The sequence below is a fragment of the Coregonus lavaretus genome (genome assembly GCF_964263955.1).
Source record: "Coregonus lavaretus genome assembly, chromosome: 31".
Classification (NCBI taxonomy): domain Eukaryota; kingdom Metazoa; phylum Chordata; class Actinopteri; order Salmoniformes; family Salmonidae; genus Coregonus; species Coregonus lavaretus.
In genome coordinates this window covers 2,188,835-2,203,834 of record NC_140018.1, presented here as the reverse complement: position 1 = coordinate 2,203,834, position 15,000 = coordinate 2,188,835, and the positions used below count along the sequence as shown (strand labels likewise).

The following is a 15,000-nucleotide window of genomic DNA, read 5'->3' as shown; positions in this document are numbered from 1 at the left end:
CTCCAGGTGGCAGTATGCCACCCTTTCAGTTGGTTTACCAACTCATAGATATAGTAGAAGAATAAAATCTACTACTTCAAAATGGAGATGGCCTCAATGGCACATGCTGTCACAGACACCATAATGGGACAGATACAAAGAAGAGTCGTCTAACTAAGTCTATGGTTCAACCCTAAACACAGGCACTGGTAAGACCTCCCTACTGAGGGTCCTGAACCGCTTGTGGGAGGCCGGCAGCGGCTATGTCCAGATGACGTCGTGTTTCGGTCCCAGGGGAATACTCTTTCTGCCTCAGAAACCCTACCTAACTGACGGAACGCTCAGAGAACAGGTAGGCACTACATTACCCAGAAACCCTACCTAACTGACGGAACGCTCAGAGAACAGGTAGGCACTACATTGCCCAGAAGCCCTACCTAACTGACGGAACGCTCAGAGAACAGTTAGATAACATTTAATTTGTTTGTTCATTCATACTTTGCTCACAACCCTACTCACCAGTTGAGGAAGAGCTGACTAGTTGAGGAAGAGCTGACTAGTTGAGGAAGAGCTGACTAGTGCAATAGAATTTAACTAACTTTTTTTTTTCTCTCTTCAACAGGTGATCTACCCTCTGAAGGAGATCTACCCTCTATCAGGTATGGTCTTGTGAAATGGCATTCTCAGGTCCCCATTTTGACATTTAAGAGAAAGTGTCACTAGGAGGCTTCTCCTAGTTCAAACCTTCTCAGTGTGTTTTTTTTTCACAGGGTCAGTGGATGACGAGAGAATCATACAGTACCTGGAACTAGCTGGAGTGGTGAGTGTATATTAGCATACTTACGGTCTCACTCTGTACGCTTTTACTATATTTACGGTTATTCTAAGGTTCTGTGTCTGAACTTGAACCCTCTCTGATGTTCTAGTCTAGTATCCTGAAGAGGACAGGAGGACTGGATGAGCCTGTGGACTGGAACTGGTAAGAAACAAACAAATGGCAAATGTGGTCTGACTGTCTTGTAGCTTTAGTACTACATATACAGTCAGGTCCAACATGATGGGCATCCTTGATAAAGACTGTAAAATAAACAATACAAATACTGAGCTATATTGTATGCTAATACTAATACAATACAATTGGTTAGAGAAAGAGATATTGTTTAACAAGTAATAAAAACAATCTAAAAAAAGATAGCTGTATTTGTTATTTTATCAAGGGTGCCAATAATGTCGGACCTGACAGTACGTAGGGCTTTAATAATAATAATTAATAAAATATGCCATTTAGCAGATGCTTTTATCCAAAGCGACTTACAGTCATGCGTGCATAAATTTTTGTGTATGGGTGGTCCCGGGGATCGAACCCACTACCTTGGCGTAACAAGCGCTGTGCTCTACCAGTTGAGCTACAGAGGACCACTTTAGATGGTGGACTGTAATGGCTGACTTCCTGTCTCTGCAGGTATGATGTTCTGTCTCCAGGGGAGATGCAGAGGCTTTGCTTTGCCCGCCTCTTTTACCTGCAGCCTAAATACGCAGGTCTGTACCCTACCCACATTACCATCGATGCTAACCATATGATACAATGCATCTTTAAACTCATGAAGAGTGTAATGACTACATTAGAGCTAAGGTGGAGATAATTCAACTTCGGTTGATTCAAGACATCAAATACAAAATTCAGTGTATAAACAGGAACTCTGGCTCTTTTTGTCAGTGCTAACTCCGTGTGTGTGTGTGTGTGTGTGTGTGTGTGTGTGTGTGTGTGTGTGTGTGTGTGTGTGTGTGTGTGCGTGTGCGTGTGCGTGTGCGTGTGCGTGTGCGTGTGCGCGTGCGCGTGCGCGTGCGCGTGTCTGTGTCTGTGTCTGTGTCTGTGTCTGTGTCTGTGTCTGTGTCTGTGTCTGTGTCTGTGTCTGTGTCTGTGTCTGTGTCTGTGTCTGTGTCTGTGTCTGTGTCTGTGTCTGTGTCTGTGTCTGTGTCTGTGTGTGTTCGTGTGCCAGTGTTGGACGAGGCGACCAGTGCCCTGACAGAGGAGGCCGAGGGGCAGATGTACCGGACCTGTAAGCAGCTGGGAATGACCCTGGTCAGCCTGGGACACCGCAGCAGCCTGGAGAAGGTACACAAGTTGACATAAGCTTTATGTAGTGCTTATTCATGTGTTTTGTAGTGCTTATGAATGTGTTATGTATGTGTTATGAATGTGTTATGAAGGGTTATGAATGTGTTATGAAGGATTATGAATGTGTTATGAAGTCCTTTCTGACTGTTCCCCCTGCAGTACCATGACGTCTCGTTGAAACTGTGTGGAGAGGGACGCTGGGAGCTGACCAAGCTAAAAGAGGAGTGATGCTTGAAACAATGACTGGCCACAACCCAACCAAAACACAACCACATTTTTTTAGATTTAGTCTTAGTCATTTTGACTACATTTTTTACATTTTTAGTCATTTAGCAGACGCTCTTATCCAGAGCGACTTACAGTTAGTGAGTGCATGCATGTTTTTTTTTCTTTTTTTTTTTTCTAAAATATAATTAAGTCACATTTCTGTCATTTGAATAATTATTTAGTCTAGTTTTTGTCAAAATAATGAAAACATTGGTCCATTTTAGTCAACTAAATGCCCTTTCACTTTAGTCAAGTTTTAGTCACATCACATTTGTATTGCCTCATTAACCTATAGTAAGCATACAGTGCCTTCAGAAAGTATTCACACCCCTTGACCTTTTCCACATTTTGTTGTGTTACAGCCCAAATTTAAAATAGATTAAATGGAGATGTTTTTTGTCACTGGCCTACACACAATACTCCATAATGTCAAAGTGGAATTATGTTTTTCAATTTTTTTAAACAAATTCATAAAAAATGAAAAGCTGAAATGTCTTGAGTCAATAACTATTCAACCCCTTTGTTACGGCAAGCCTAAATAAATTCAGGAGTAAAAATGTGCTTAATAAGTCACATAATAAGTTGCATGGACTCACACTGTGTGCAACAATAGTGTTTAACAGGATTTTTGAATGACTACCTCATCTCTGTACCCCACACATACAATTATCTGTAAGGTCCCTCAGTCGAGCAGTGAATTTCAAACACAGATCCCACCACAAAGACCAGGGAGGTTTTTCCCAATGCCTCGCAAAGAAAGGCACGTATTGGTAGACATTGAATATCCCTTTTAGCATGGTGAAGTTATTAATTACACTTTACATTTACATCTTATCCAGAGCGGCTTACAGTTAGTGCATTCATCTTAATATACAATTTTCCTCAATAAAGTACACTACATGACCAAACGTATGTGGACACCTACTCGTCGAACATCTCATTCAAAAATCATGGGCATTAAAATGGAGTTGGTCCCCCCTTTGCTTCTATAACAGCCTCCACTCTTCTGGGAAGGCTTTCCACTAGATGTTGGAACATTCAGGCTCTGATCAGACCCTACACCCAAACGAGGGCACTACGTTCATCCACCTCTGGCCTGCTAGCCCCCCTACCTCTACGGAAGCACAGTTCCCGCTCAGCCCAGTCAAAGCTATTCGCTGCTCTGGCACCCCAATGGTGGAACAAGCTCCCCCACGACGCCAGGACAGCGGAGTCACTGACCACCTTCCGGAGACACTTGAAACCCTACCTCTTTAAGGAGAGGTACCCCCCCCCCCGTAAAAAAAAGAAACAAAAAAGGGTGGTTGTCCCACTGGCTATCCTAAGTTGAATGCACCAATTTGTAAGTCACTCTGGATAAGAGCGTCTGCTAAATGACTTAAATGTTCAATGTAAATGTAAGTAATGCATGTACACTGCTAAAAAAAAAATAAAGGGAACACTTAAACAACACAATGTAACTCCAAGTCAATCACACTTCTGTGAAATCAAACTGTCCACTTAGGAAGCAACACTGATTGACAATAAATTTCACATGCTGTTGTGCAAATGGAATAGACAACAGGTGGAAATTATTAGCAAGACACCCCCAATAAAGGACTGGTTTTGCAGGTGGTGACCACAGACCACTTCTCAGTTCCTATGCTTCCTGGCTGATGTTTTGGTCACTTTTGAATGCTGGCGGTGCTTTCACTCTAGTGGTAGCATGAGACGGAGTCTACAACCCACACAAGTGGCTCAGGTAGTGCAGCTCATCCAGGATGGCACATCAATGCGAGCTGTGGCAAGAAGGTTTGCTGTGTCTGTCAGCGTAGTGTCCAGAGCATGGAGGCGCTACCAGGAGACAGGCCAGTACATCAGGAGACGTGGAGGAGGCCGTAGGAGGGCAACAACCCAGCAGCAGGACTGCTACCTCCGCCTTTGTGCAAGGAGGAGCAGGAGGAGCACTGCCAGAGCCCTGCAAAATGACCTCTAGCAGGCCACAAATGTGCATGTGTCTGCTCAAACGGTCAGAAACAGACTCCATGAGGGTGGTATGAGGGCCCGACGTCCACAGGTGGGGGTTGTGCTTACAGCCCAACACCGTGCAGGACGTTTGGCATTTGCCAGAGAACACCAAGATTGGCAAATTTGCCACTGGCGCCCTGTGCTCTTCACAGATGAAAGCAGGTTCACACTGAGCACATGTGACAGACGTGACAGAGTCTGGAGACGCCGTGGAGAACGTTCTGCTGCCTGCATGGCGGTGTGCTCGATATTATACACCTGTCAGTAACGGGTGTGGCTGAAATAGCCGAATCCACTCATTTTAAGGTGTGTCCACATACTTCAAAAGTCAAAAGTCAAAAGTTTGGACACACCTACTCATTCAAGGATTTTTCTTTATTTTTACTATTTTCTAAACTATGAAATAACACATATGGAATCATGTAGTAACCAAAAAAGTGTTAAACAAATATATTTGAGATTCTTCAAATAGCCACCCTTTGCCTTGATGACAGCTTTGCACACTCTTGGCAAGTCAGTTAAGAACAAATTCTTATCTACACCGGCCAAACCCGGACGACGCTGGGCCAATTGTGCACCGCCCTTTGGGACTCCCAATCATGGCCGGTTGTGATAAAGCCTGGAATCGAACCAGGGGGTCTGTAGTGACGCCTCAAGCACTGAGATGCAGTGTCTTAGACCGCTGCGCCACTCGGGAGCCCGGATACTTTTATATCCCCTCGTTTTAGTCAACTGCAAAAACATTTTTGTTTAGTTATAGTTTTTTCAGCATCTATTTAGTCCGTTCTAGTCTTGTCAATTGCCACTGAAAAATAGGTGTTTGACTAATATTTTAGTCACTATTTTTGTTGACGAAATTAACACTGACCAAAACCCAACCACAATGTAACTGACACCAAAGTCCAACCACAACGTAACTGAACACCACTCAACAGAAGACAACCACAACCCAAACACAATGTGCCTGCACCACTCTCCAAGTCATGGTATCTAGTATTGGTAACTAACGTCTCTCTTAATGCAGCTCACTTAATGTGGAATATACTGTAAACTGAACAAAAATAGGTTAAGCTGTGGGACTGTGTATTGTTTGCTGACGAATATTTTACATTTACATTGTAGTCATTTAGCAGACGCTCTTATCCAGAGCGACTTACAGTGAGATTATTATATATATATTTATTTTTTTCATATTGGCCCCCATGGGAATCGAACCCACAACCCTGGCGTTGCAAACACCATGCTCTACCAACTGAGCTACATCCCTGCCGGCCATTCCCTCCCCTACCCTGGACCAATTGTGCGCCGCCCCATGGGTCTCCCAGTCACGGCCGGCTACGACAGAGCCTGGATTCGAACCAGGATCTCTAGTGGCACAGCTAGCACTGCGCCACCCGGGAGACTGAGAATATACTGGGTCTTAATGTGATATACGATGTCTTTGACTTTCTTATTGACATAAAATGTGTATTCAAAATGTATTTTTCATGCTTTTTAATGAGACTGGCCAATAAAGGATGCAGCTCCAAGAAAAAAAAGTTTATTGTTGCTTTATTACTCAAATCAATAATCTGTATAAAACAAAGTTAATTAATATAATCTGCCTTGCATCATGCACTAATAACAGGAGTTTAAAACTCTAACATGCATACAATACTAAAAATACCTTTCTTCTCAAGTCATTAAAGTTATCCGGAACAGGCGCTTAAGAAACAGAGCACAAAGAATAGCATGAAATATTAAAGACCATTTTACTGACTGATGTTGGGTTTTTTAAGGTTCTCAAATCAAATAAAATTGTATTGGTCACATACACATATTTAGCAGATGTTATTGCGGGTGTATGCGAAATGCTTGTGTTCCTAGCGCCAACAATGCAGTGGTATCTAACAATACACACAACTCTAAGCGTTTTCCAAGCGTATTACACGTCCCTCTAGTCTGGGGGAATGGATGTGGATCCAGAGTTACCAAGGGCGGGGTCTATTCAACATGGTCAAACATTCAGAATGTTGCAGATAGATATAATGTATACAGCTGGTATGATGATTCTCTATTGGTCATGACAGAGGCATTTGTGCTACACAATACAATATGTGAGTGTTCTGTATCTTAAAGGGACACTTTACCAATGTTTAACCTCATATTCATTGTCTCCAGCACCATATCATTGAAAACGGTGGTTTTTCTTTATTCTGTAGTAAAAAAAAAAAAAAGATACAAATTGGTGGTGTCCCTTTAATACTCTGTTGTTACTGCTGCTTGCCGTCGCCACGGAGACGCTGGTGACCCCTGATGACCTCGCGTACGCAGTCGGGGTCGTCTAGCGTGCTGAGGTCCCCCAGCTCGTCCGTGTTCCCCTCTACGATCTTCCTCAGGACACGACGCATGATTTTCCCTGAGCGAGTCTTTGGCAGATGCCTCACCACCTACAGAGATAAAAGCCCTGTTTGAATACTTTAAAAGTGCATCCTTCCTTCCTCCCTTCATTAAAAACGTTTTGAAACGGGGAGGGTACTACTTTAAGTTTTCCAGAACACAGCTTTTCGTTTTTCTGTTGCAAAACGTTTTGCTACAGCGTGCCCTACTTAACACAACCCAGCTGTCATGGCTGTTAATGTTATAAGTCATGTTCAGGACAGTCTTGTGAGGCTTTAGGACATTGTTTATGACCTTATAAATTAGGCAGAGGGTTCAACAATTGAAAGCATCACAAGTGAATAGTACCCACTAGACTACCAGCATTAGTAGTACTACCTGTATGAAGTCTGGGCAGGCGTACTTGGCGATGCTCCTGGACACCATCTCTCTGAGCTGCCGGGCTAGAACATCCTCTTGGACCTCCGCTGCCTTCTTCAACACCACAAACACATACACACCTGGTCAAAGAAGAGGACAGTAGATCAGTTATATAGCCATAAAGGCTGTGTTTACACAGGCAGCCCAATTCTGATCTTTTGCCCAATTATTGGCAAAAGCGGTGATCTGATTGGTCAAAGGATATCTAGAATATCTGTTTGTTGTTTACTATTGTCCAGCTTACGACATGCTACATAATTTGCATAAGGTCACTTAAAGGTTATGTCAAGTTCACGTACAGGTGGTTGGTGAACTGTATATTTGTTGTTGACAGGGTTGGGGAGCAACTGATTACATGTTATCTGATTACAAACTGAAGTCAGGGTTACTTGTAATCTGATTACAAACTGAAGTCAGGGTTACTTGTTATCTGATTACAAACTGAAGTCAGGGTTACTTGTTATCTGATTACAAACTGAAGTCAGGGTTACTTGTTATCTGATTACAAACTGAAGTCAGGGTTCCTTGTTATCTGATTACAAACTGAAGTCAGGGTTACTTGTTATCTGATTACAAACTGAAGTCAGGGTTACTTGTTATCTGATTACAAACTGAAGTCAGGGTTACTTGTTATCTGATTACAAACTGAAGTCAGGGTTACTTGTTATCTGATTACAAACTGAAGTCAGGGTTACTTGTTATCTGATTACAAACTGAAGTCAGGGTTACTTGTTATCTGATTACAAACTGAAGTCAGGGTTACTTGTTATCTGATTACAAACTGAAGTCAGGGTTACTTGTTATCTGATTACAAACTGAAGTCAGGGTTACTTGTTATCTGATTACAAACTGAAGTCAGGGTTCCTTGTTATCTGATTACAAACTGAAGTCAGGGTTACTTGTTATCTGATTACAAACTGAAGTCAGGGTTACTTGTTATCTGATTACAAACTGAAGTCAGGGTTACTTGTTATCTGATTACAAACTGAAGTCAGGGTTCCTTGTTATCTGATTACAAACTGAAGTCAGGGTTACTTGTTATCTGATTACAAACTGAAGTCAGGGTTCCTTGTTATCTGATTACAAACTGAAGTCAGGGTTACTTGTTATCTGATTACAAACTGAAGTCAGGGTTACTTGTTATCTGATTACAAACTGAAGTCAGGGTTACTTGTTATCTGATTACAAACTGAAGTCAGGGTTCCTTGTTATCTGATTACAAACTGAAGTCAGGGTTACTTGTTATCTGATTACAAACTGAAGTCAGGGTTACTTGTTATCTGATTACAAACTGAAGTCAGGGTTACTTGTTATCTGATTACAAACTGAAGTCAGGGTTACTTGTTATCTGATTACAAAAATACTGTAACTGTAATAAGTTATGTTACCAGCAATGATATTGTAATCAGATTACAGATACTTTGGAAAAACTAGATGATTACTTATTGGATTACTTTTAAATTCAGAAAGGATGTTTGCTAAAAAAAATACATGATGACACCTTTCTGTTTTCTCAATGACATTCAATTCAGCATTGAAAAATAGGCACAAGTTTAAGTTTGTTCCACCTGAGGGAGTCTGGCCACCAGTCAGAGACCACTATGATGACACACCAAATGATGACCACCAATCAGAGACCACTATGATGACACACCAAATGATGACCACCAATCAGAGACCACTATGATGACACACCAAATGATGACCACCAATCAGAGACCACTATGATGACACACCAAATGATGACCACCAATCAGAGACCACTATGATGACACACCAAATGATGACCACCAATCAGAGACCACTATGATGACACACCAAATGATGACCACCAATCAGAGACCACTATGATGACACACCAAATGATGACCACCAATCAGAGACCACTATGATGACACACCAAATGATGACCACCAATCAGAGACCACTATGATGACACACCAAATGTGTTTAAAGGATCCCTTTTGCTGTCTTCTAATGCCTCTTAAGGGGAAAGTAATCTGAAAGTAATCTGAAAGTAACTGAAAGTAATCTGAAAGTAATCTGAAAGTAATCTGAAAGTAACTGAAAGTAATCAGATTACGTTACTGATTTTGGGTAATCCATAAAATACGTTATTGATTACAGTTTTGGACAGGTAACTATTAACTGTAACGGATTACATTTATAAAGTAACCTACCCAATCCTGGTTGTTGATACCTTGAATTAGTCACTAAGAGTGAGAGTTAAGTGGACATACAACAGGGTAAAAGTCAATTGGTATAATCATGTAACCATGGTGCACCTCAAAGTTCAATGATGTCACTCACCCTCTCCTTTGATGTCATGGGAGTAGCCAATCGCAGCAGACTCAGCCACTCCAGGACACTGGTTCTAGGAGAGAATGCCATGGAATCAGTTCAACTGTCATAAGTCCCGCGTAGCTCAGTTGGTAGAGCATGGCGCTTGCAACGCCAGGGTTGTGGGTTCGTTTCCCACGGGGGGCCAGTATGAAGAAAAGTATGCACTCATTAACTGTAAGTCGCTCTGGATAAGAGCGTCTGCTAAATGACTAAAATATAAATGACATTAACAAGGCCGTTTATACGATAAGCAACATTTCAGCAGATTTTTCTGTAGACTCAGGCGAAGTCCTGCAATAAGAAATTATTTTGACAGGAACATTTGGACTCATGATCGTGATCAGTGATGTAGTGGTAAAAAAATGGTGGGTAAACGCTGATCGCCGTACGCACTGATTATTTGTATTTGTATTTGTTATGGATCCCCCCCCAGTTAAAGTAACACTCCCTATACTTTCAATGCATTTTTCTGCAAAAGATGGGGTAAGATGGGGTGGGATGGGGTAGGATGGGGTAGGATGGGGTAGGATGGGGTGGGATGGGGTAAGATGGGGTGGGATGGGGTAGGATGGGGTAGGATGGGGTAGGATGGGGTGGGATGGGGTAAGATGGGGTGGGATGGGGTAGGATGGGGTAGGATGGGGTAGGGTGGGGTAGGGTGGGGTAGGATGGGGTAGATGGGATAAAATGGGGTAGGATGGGGTAAGATGGGGTGGGATGGGGTAAGATGGGGTGGGATGGGGTAGGATGGGGTAAGATGGGGTAGGATGGGGTAGGATGGGGTTAGATGGGGTAGGATGGGGTAGGATGGGGTTAGATGGGGTTAGATGGGGTAGGATGGGGTTAGATGGGGTAGGATGGGGTTAGATGGGGTAGGATGGGGTAGGATGGGGTTAGATGGGGTAGGATGGGGTAGGATGGGGTAGGATGGGGTAAGCGGTTTGCGAAATTACGTTTACGTGCGTTTACTCTCCGCTACACCACTGATCGTGAAGTTATTTTGACAGGGACATTTGGTCACATGATCATGATCGTGTACATACCACCACATCCTCCAGTTCCGCAGTCCCAAGCCGGTGACCGCTCACATTGATGACATCATCAAGACGGCCGATGATCTGGTAATAGCCCTCCTTGGAGCGGTACGCACCGTCGCCGGTGAAGAAGTAACCTAGTAGCGGTGTGACACAATTTAGGGGATTGATTTAGCAGAGCACTAGAGATAGAGCATTGAGCATTGTAGAGCGCTAGTTTTTAAAAGTCTGCGTGGGTTTGGTTTGTCAGTACCTGGATAAGGCTGGAAATATGTCTCTGTGAATCTCTGGTGGTGGTTGTGGATAGTGCGGGCCATACCAGGCCAGGCCTGGGATATACACAGAGCTCCAGTCGAATCATTGGAACTCAGCACTTCACCCTGGATACAATACACAAAACAACACTTCTATTTCCAAACAAATTCCAAACTCCTTACGACACAGAATAGAGGGTGCAGAAATGCGTAGGGGATTGAACAGGGAACCCCCGCCTGGCGAGAGCGTTACCCACTTGTCCACACTCCGCTCCACACTCCGTTCCACACTCCGCTCCACACAACATAATTTCTAGTTGAATAGACAGCAGAGTAACAGCACTGTGTGTAGAAGAGGGAAGTGGGATATCAGACTGCTTCCAAACAGACCAGACAGCTGGGAAGCCCCAACAACAGATTAACGGCTGGTCAGAGAATGTTGTGGCTCTTAGTGAGGAGAGAAAGAGGGAGAGAGAGAGAGAGAGTGTGAGAGAGAGAGAGAGAGAGAGAGAGAGAGAGAGAGAGAGAGAGAGAGAGAGAGAGAGAGAGAGAGAGAGAGAGAGAGAGAGAGACAGAGAGAGAGAGAGAGAGAGGGAGCGAGAGAGAGCGAGGATAGAGAGAGAGAGAGAGAGAGAGAGAGAGAGAGAGAGAGAGGGAAAGAGATATAGGGAGAGAGAGAGAGAGAAGAAAGAAAGAAAGAGAGGGAGAGGGAGGGGGGAGGAGAGAGATAGGGAGGGGGAGAGAGAGCGAGAGCCCAGAAACAGAGAGAGGGGGAGAGGGGGAGAGATAGGGAGGGGGAGAGAGAGAGAGTGTGAGAGAGAGAGAGAGAGAGAGAGAGAGAGAGAGAGAGAGAGAGAGAGAGAGAGAGAGAGAGAGAGAGAGAGAGAGAGAGAGAGAGAGAGAGAGGGAGAGAGACAGAGAGAGAGAGAGAGGGAAAGAGATGTAGGGAGAGAGAGAGAGAGATAGAAAATGAAAGCAAGATAGACAGAGAGAGAGGGAGGGGGAGAGAGAGCGAGAGCCCAGAAACAGAGAGAGGGGGAGAGGGGGAGAGATAGGGAGGGGGAGAGAGAGAGCGAGAGCCCAGAAACCGAGAGAGAGGGAGGGGGAGAGAGAGAGAGCGAGAGCCCAGAAACAGAGAGAGGGGGAGAGACGGAGAGAGAGGGAGGGGGAGAGAGAGAGAGCGAGAGACAGAAACAGAGAGAGGGGGAGAAAGAGAGGGAGGGGGAGAGAGAGTCCAGAAACAGAGAGAGAGGGAGGGGGAGAGAGAGAGCGAGAGACAGAAACAGAGAGAGGGGGAGAGACAGAGAGAGAGGGAGGGGGAGAGAGAGAGAGCCCAGAAACAGAGAGAGGGGGAGAGACAGAGAGAGAGAGAGAGAGAGAGAGAGAGAGAGAGAGAGAGAGAGAGAGAGAGACCCCCCCCCAAGGGACTAGCACACCATCGCCACAGTTGCTACCTCAGTATCCAGCAGCGCCGGCTTGATCCCGTTAAAATGGACGCATGGCCATGCCCGGAATGATCTCCGCCTCTGGTTCCGACGGCCTGGGAGCAATGCAGATCCCACCGGTCTCTGGAGAGATGGGAACATTACGGGAATGAGAGAGATAGTTTTAATCAACTGCTTTTCTACTGAATCTGTTTGAATATTTGAAAGTGCTTCCTTCCTTGCTCTCTTCACTGATCGGCCATGACTGAATAGGTGAATGCCTTTTCAAGTATTTGAACAGGGCCTAAAGTTTGGCCACACCATATTGTTGTGGCCCCTGAAGAGATCCCCCAAACAAAAAGTCACAGTATAAAGACTAGAGAAAGTACTCCAATTACGGGAGGGGTGGTAGGGTTAGGGGAAAATAATAAAGAAGGAAAATATATTTCAAATAATATATATATTTACCCAAAAAATATATGGGGGATTGGAAATGATGCAGACAATTACATTGATAGAAGCCACGATCTATCTGCAATATTAAAGCTGATCTACCCCCTAAAAAAATTATTAAATAAAGACTAGAGAAAGTAAGAGGAGATAAAAATATGTAGAGGTTGATGAGGAGAAAGGAGAGAAGAGAACATAAACTAGCTTTTTGTAAATGACCAGTTTGTCAGTCTGTCAGCATAACAAGGCCTGATCCTTTAACTACAGATGTCAATGAGCGAATTACGGCCATGTTAAAAGTAAATTCAATTCAAAATGCACTCGCACATCTGGGCTATCTTTGTTGCAGGTGCCATGGTAACAGTTGAATAAGATGAGAAAAAAGAAGAAACCCACACACTGCTCTTGATAGTATCACTGCTCTTGATAGTATCACTGCTCTTGATAGTATCACTGCTCTTGATAGCATCACTGCTCTTGATAGCATCACTGCTCTTGATAGCATTACTGCTCTTGATAGCATCACTGCTCTTGATAGTATCACTGCTCTTGATAGTATCACTGCTCTTGATAGTATCACTGCTCTTGATAGCATCACTGCTCTTGATAGTATCACTGCTCTTGATAGCATCATTGCTCTTGATAGTATCACTGCTCTTGATAGCATCACTGCTCTTGATAGTATCACTGCTCTTGATAGCATCACTGCTCTTGATAGTATCACTGCTCTTGATAGTATCACTGCTCTTTATTAAGTTTTACCATAGTATTACGTAAAACGTATTAAAGAGCAGTGATACTATCAAGAGCAGTGATACTATCAAGAGTAGTGTGCGGGTTTCTTATTTTTTCTCAAAAGTAAATTAAATGCAATTAGGTTTGACTCTATCCCTCGACCAGGCCATGCTAATCGACTAATCTGCTAATCCACCCTGTTAATCTGGCTGGTGTGGAGCTGGACTGACAGAGGGTTTGAGTCCCAAATGGCAACCTATTCCCTATATAGTGCACTACTATGGACCCTGGTCAAAAGTAGTGCACTATAAAAGGAATAGGGTACCATTTGGGACGCACCCAGGGTCTCCGTAGAACTAGGACACCTCATATTAACATCCTGCAAGGTGCCAACCAGTCAGCTAGCCAGTCAGCTAACCAGTCAACCAGCCAGTCAACCAGCCAGTCAGCCAGCCAGTCAACCAGCTAGCCAGTCAGCTAACCAGTCAACCAGCCAGTCAACCAGCCAGCCAACCAGCTAGCCAGTCAGCTAACCAGTCAACCAGCCAGTCAACCAGCCAGCCAGTCAGTCAACCAGCCAGCCAGTCAGCCAGCCAGTCAGCCAACCAGTCAGTCAACCAGCCAGTCAGTCAACCAGCCAGTCAGCCAGCCAGCCAGCCAGCCAGTCAGCCAGCCAGCCAGCCAGCCAGCCAGCCAGTCAGCCAGCCAACCAGCCAGTCAGCCAGTCAACCAGCCAGCTAGTCAGTCAGCCAGCCAGTCAACCAGCCAGTCAACCAGCCAGTCAACCAGCCAGTCAACCAGCCAGTCAGCCAGCCAGCCAGCCAGTCAACCAGCCAGTCAACCAGCCAGTCAACCAGCCAGTCAACCAGCCAGTCAGCCAGCCAGTCAAATCTCCTTATTTGCCCCTGTAATGTTTTTTTTTGCACATAGATCAAACTGCCAGCAATTACCAATAATGCCATTTAGTCCTAATTGGAAAATCTCAGAGACAAAATAACATAACAACATCATCCTCTGTTCTGAGGTAGAGTATTTGGGTCATATCTGTGTCATTAATGCTCCACGCTAAACTATGCATGTTTATTTAAGAATATTAAAGGGACAATCTGGGATTGAAACAAAAACAACGAATGGCAATACATCATTAATTAAAAAGTCCCAAAATGGATGTACCAATCCCAGATTGTCCCTTTAATATGGCACTTGTGTGACAATTAACATAATTCCAGTGAATTTCTTTAATTACTCAATGACTCTAATTTGGTGGGATTGAGGACTGAAATATATAGGGTCAATCTGACTTTTTGTTAGATTAGCCTCAAAATTATCCTATTTATTAGAGAAATCAGATTTTGTTTCAAAACATGTTCTTATAGCCCAGCACTAAACTCATTTTGTGAAAGAACATTGGTTACAGGCCTGTTATTGTAGGCCATTTTCCGCTGACATAATATTACAATTGGTTACAATACAGCAAACCTTCTATTCAATGAAGGTGTGTGAGGTATTGACCCTAAAAAGAGAAAGTACGGAAAGCTACCTAATGAACTCACTGGTCGTGAGCCTTCAGAGCAAAAAAGGAAGGAAAG

The 15,000-nt window shown here is 43.9% G+C and overlaps 1 protein-coding gene and 1 pseudogene across 3 annotated transcripts in view; one reads left to right on the top strand and one right to left on the bottom strand.

The window, feature by feature from the left end:
- Positions 1–3,785, top strand: part of abcd4 (ATP-binding cassette, sub-family D (ALD), member 4) — a 21,107-nt gene extending 17,322 nt beyond the window's left edge. For both annotated transcript variants that reach the window (XM_084149358.1, XM_084149359.1), the window contains 7 exons: positions 183–331; positions 602–638; positions 750–799; positions 906–958; positions 1,442–1,518; positions 1,980–2,095; positions 2,258–3,785. In XM_084149358.1, the coding sequence (XP_084005484.1) occupies positions 183–331; positions 602–638; positions 750–799; positions 906–958; positions 1,442–1,518; positions 1,980–2,095; positions 2,258–2,326 (551 nt within the window). In that variant the 3' untranslated portion in view covers positions 2,327–3,785. The remainder of the gene's footprint in view (positions 1–182; positions 332–601; positions 639–749; positions 800–905; positions 959–1,441; positions 1,519–1,979; positions 2,096–2,257) is intronic.
- A 2,112-nt stretch (positions 3,786–5,897) lies between these two features.
- Positions 5,898–15,000, bottom strand: part of LOC311106310 (acetyl-coenzyme A synthetase 2-like, mitochondrial) — a 21,530-nt pseudogene continuing 12,427 nt past the window's right edge. Inside the window, exons 9-14 of the transcript XR_014615863.1 lie at positions 12,257–12,370; positions 10,802–10,928; positions 10,558–10,685; positions 9,482–9,545; positions 7,130–7,251; positions 5,898–6,801 (exon numbers count right to left, since the gene is read on the bottom strand). The product of XR_014615863.1 is annotated as an acetyl-coenzyme A synthetase 2-like, mitochondrial (transcript). The remainder of the gene's footprint in view (positions 6,802–7,129; positions 7,252–9,481; positions 9,546–10,557; positions 10,686–10,801; positions 10,929–12,256; positions 12,371–15,000) is intronic.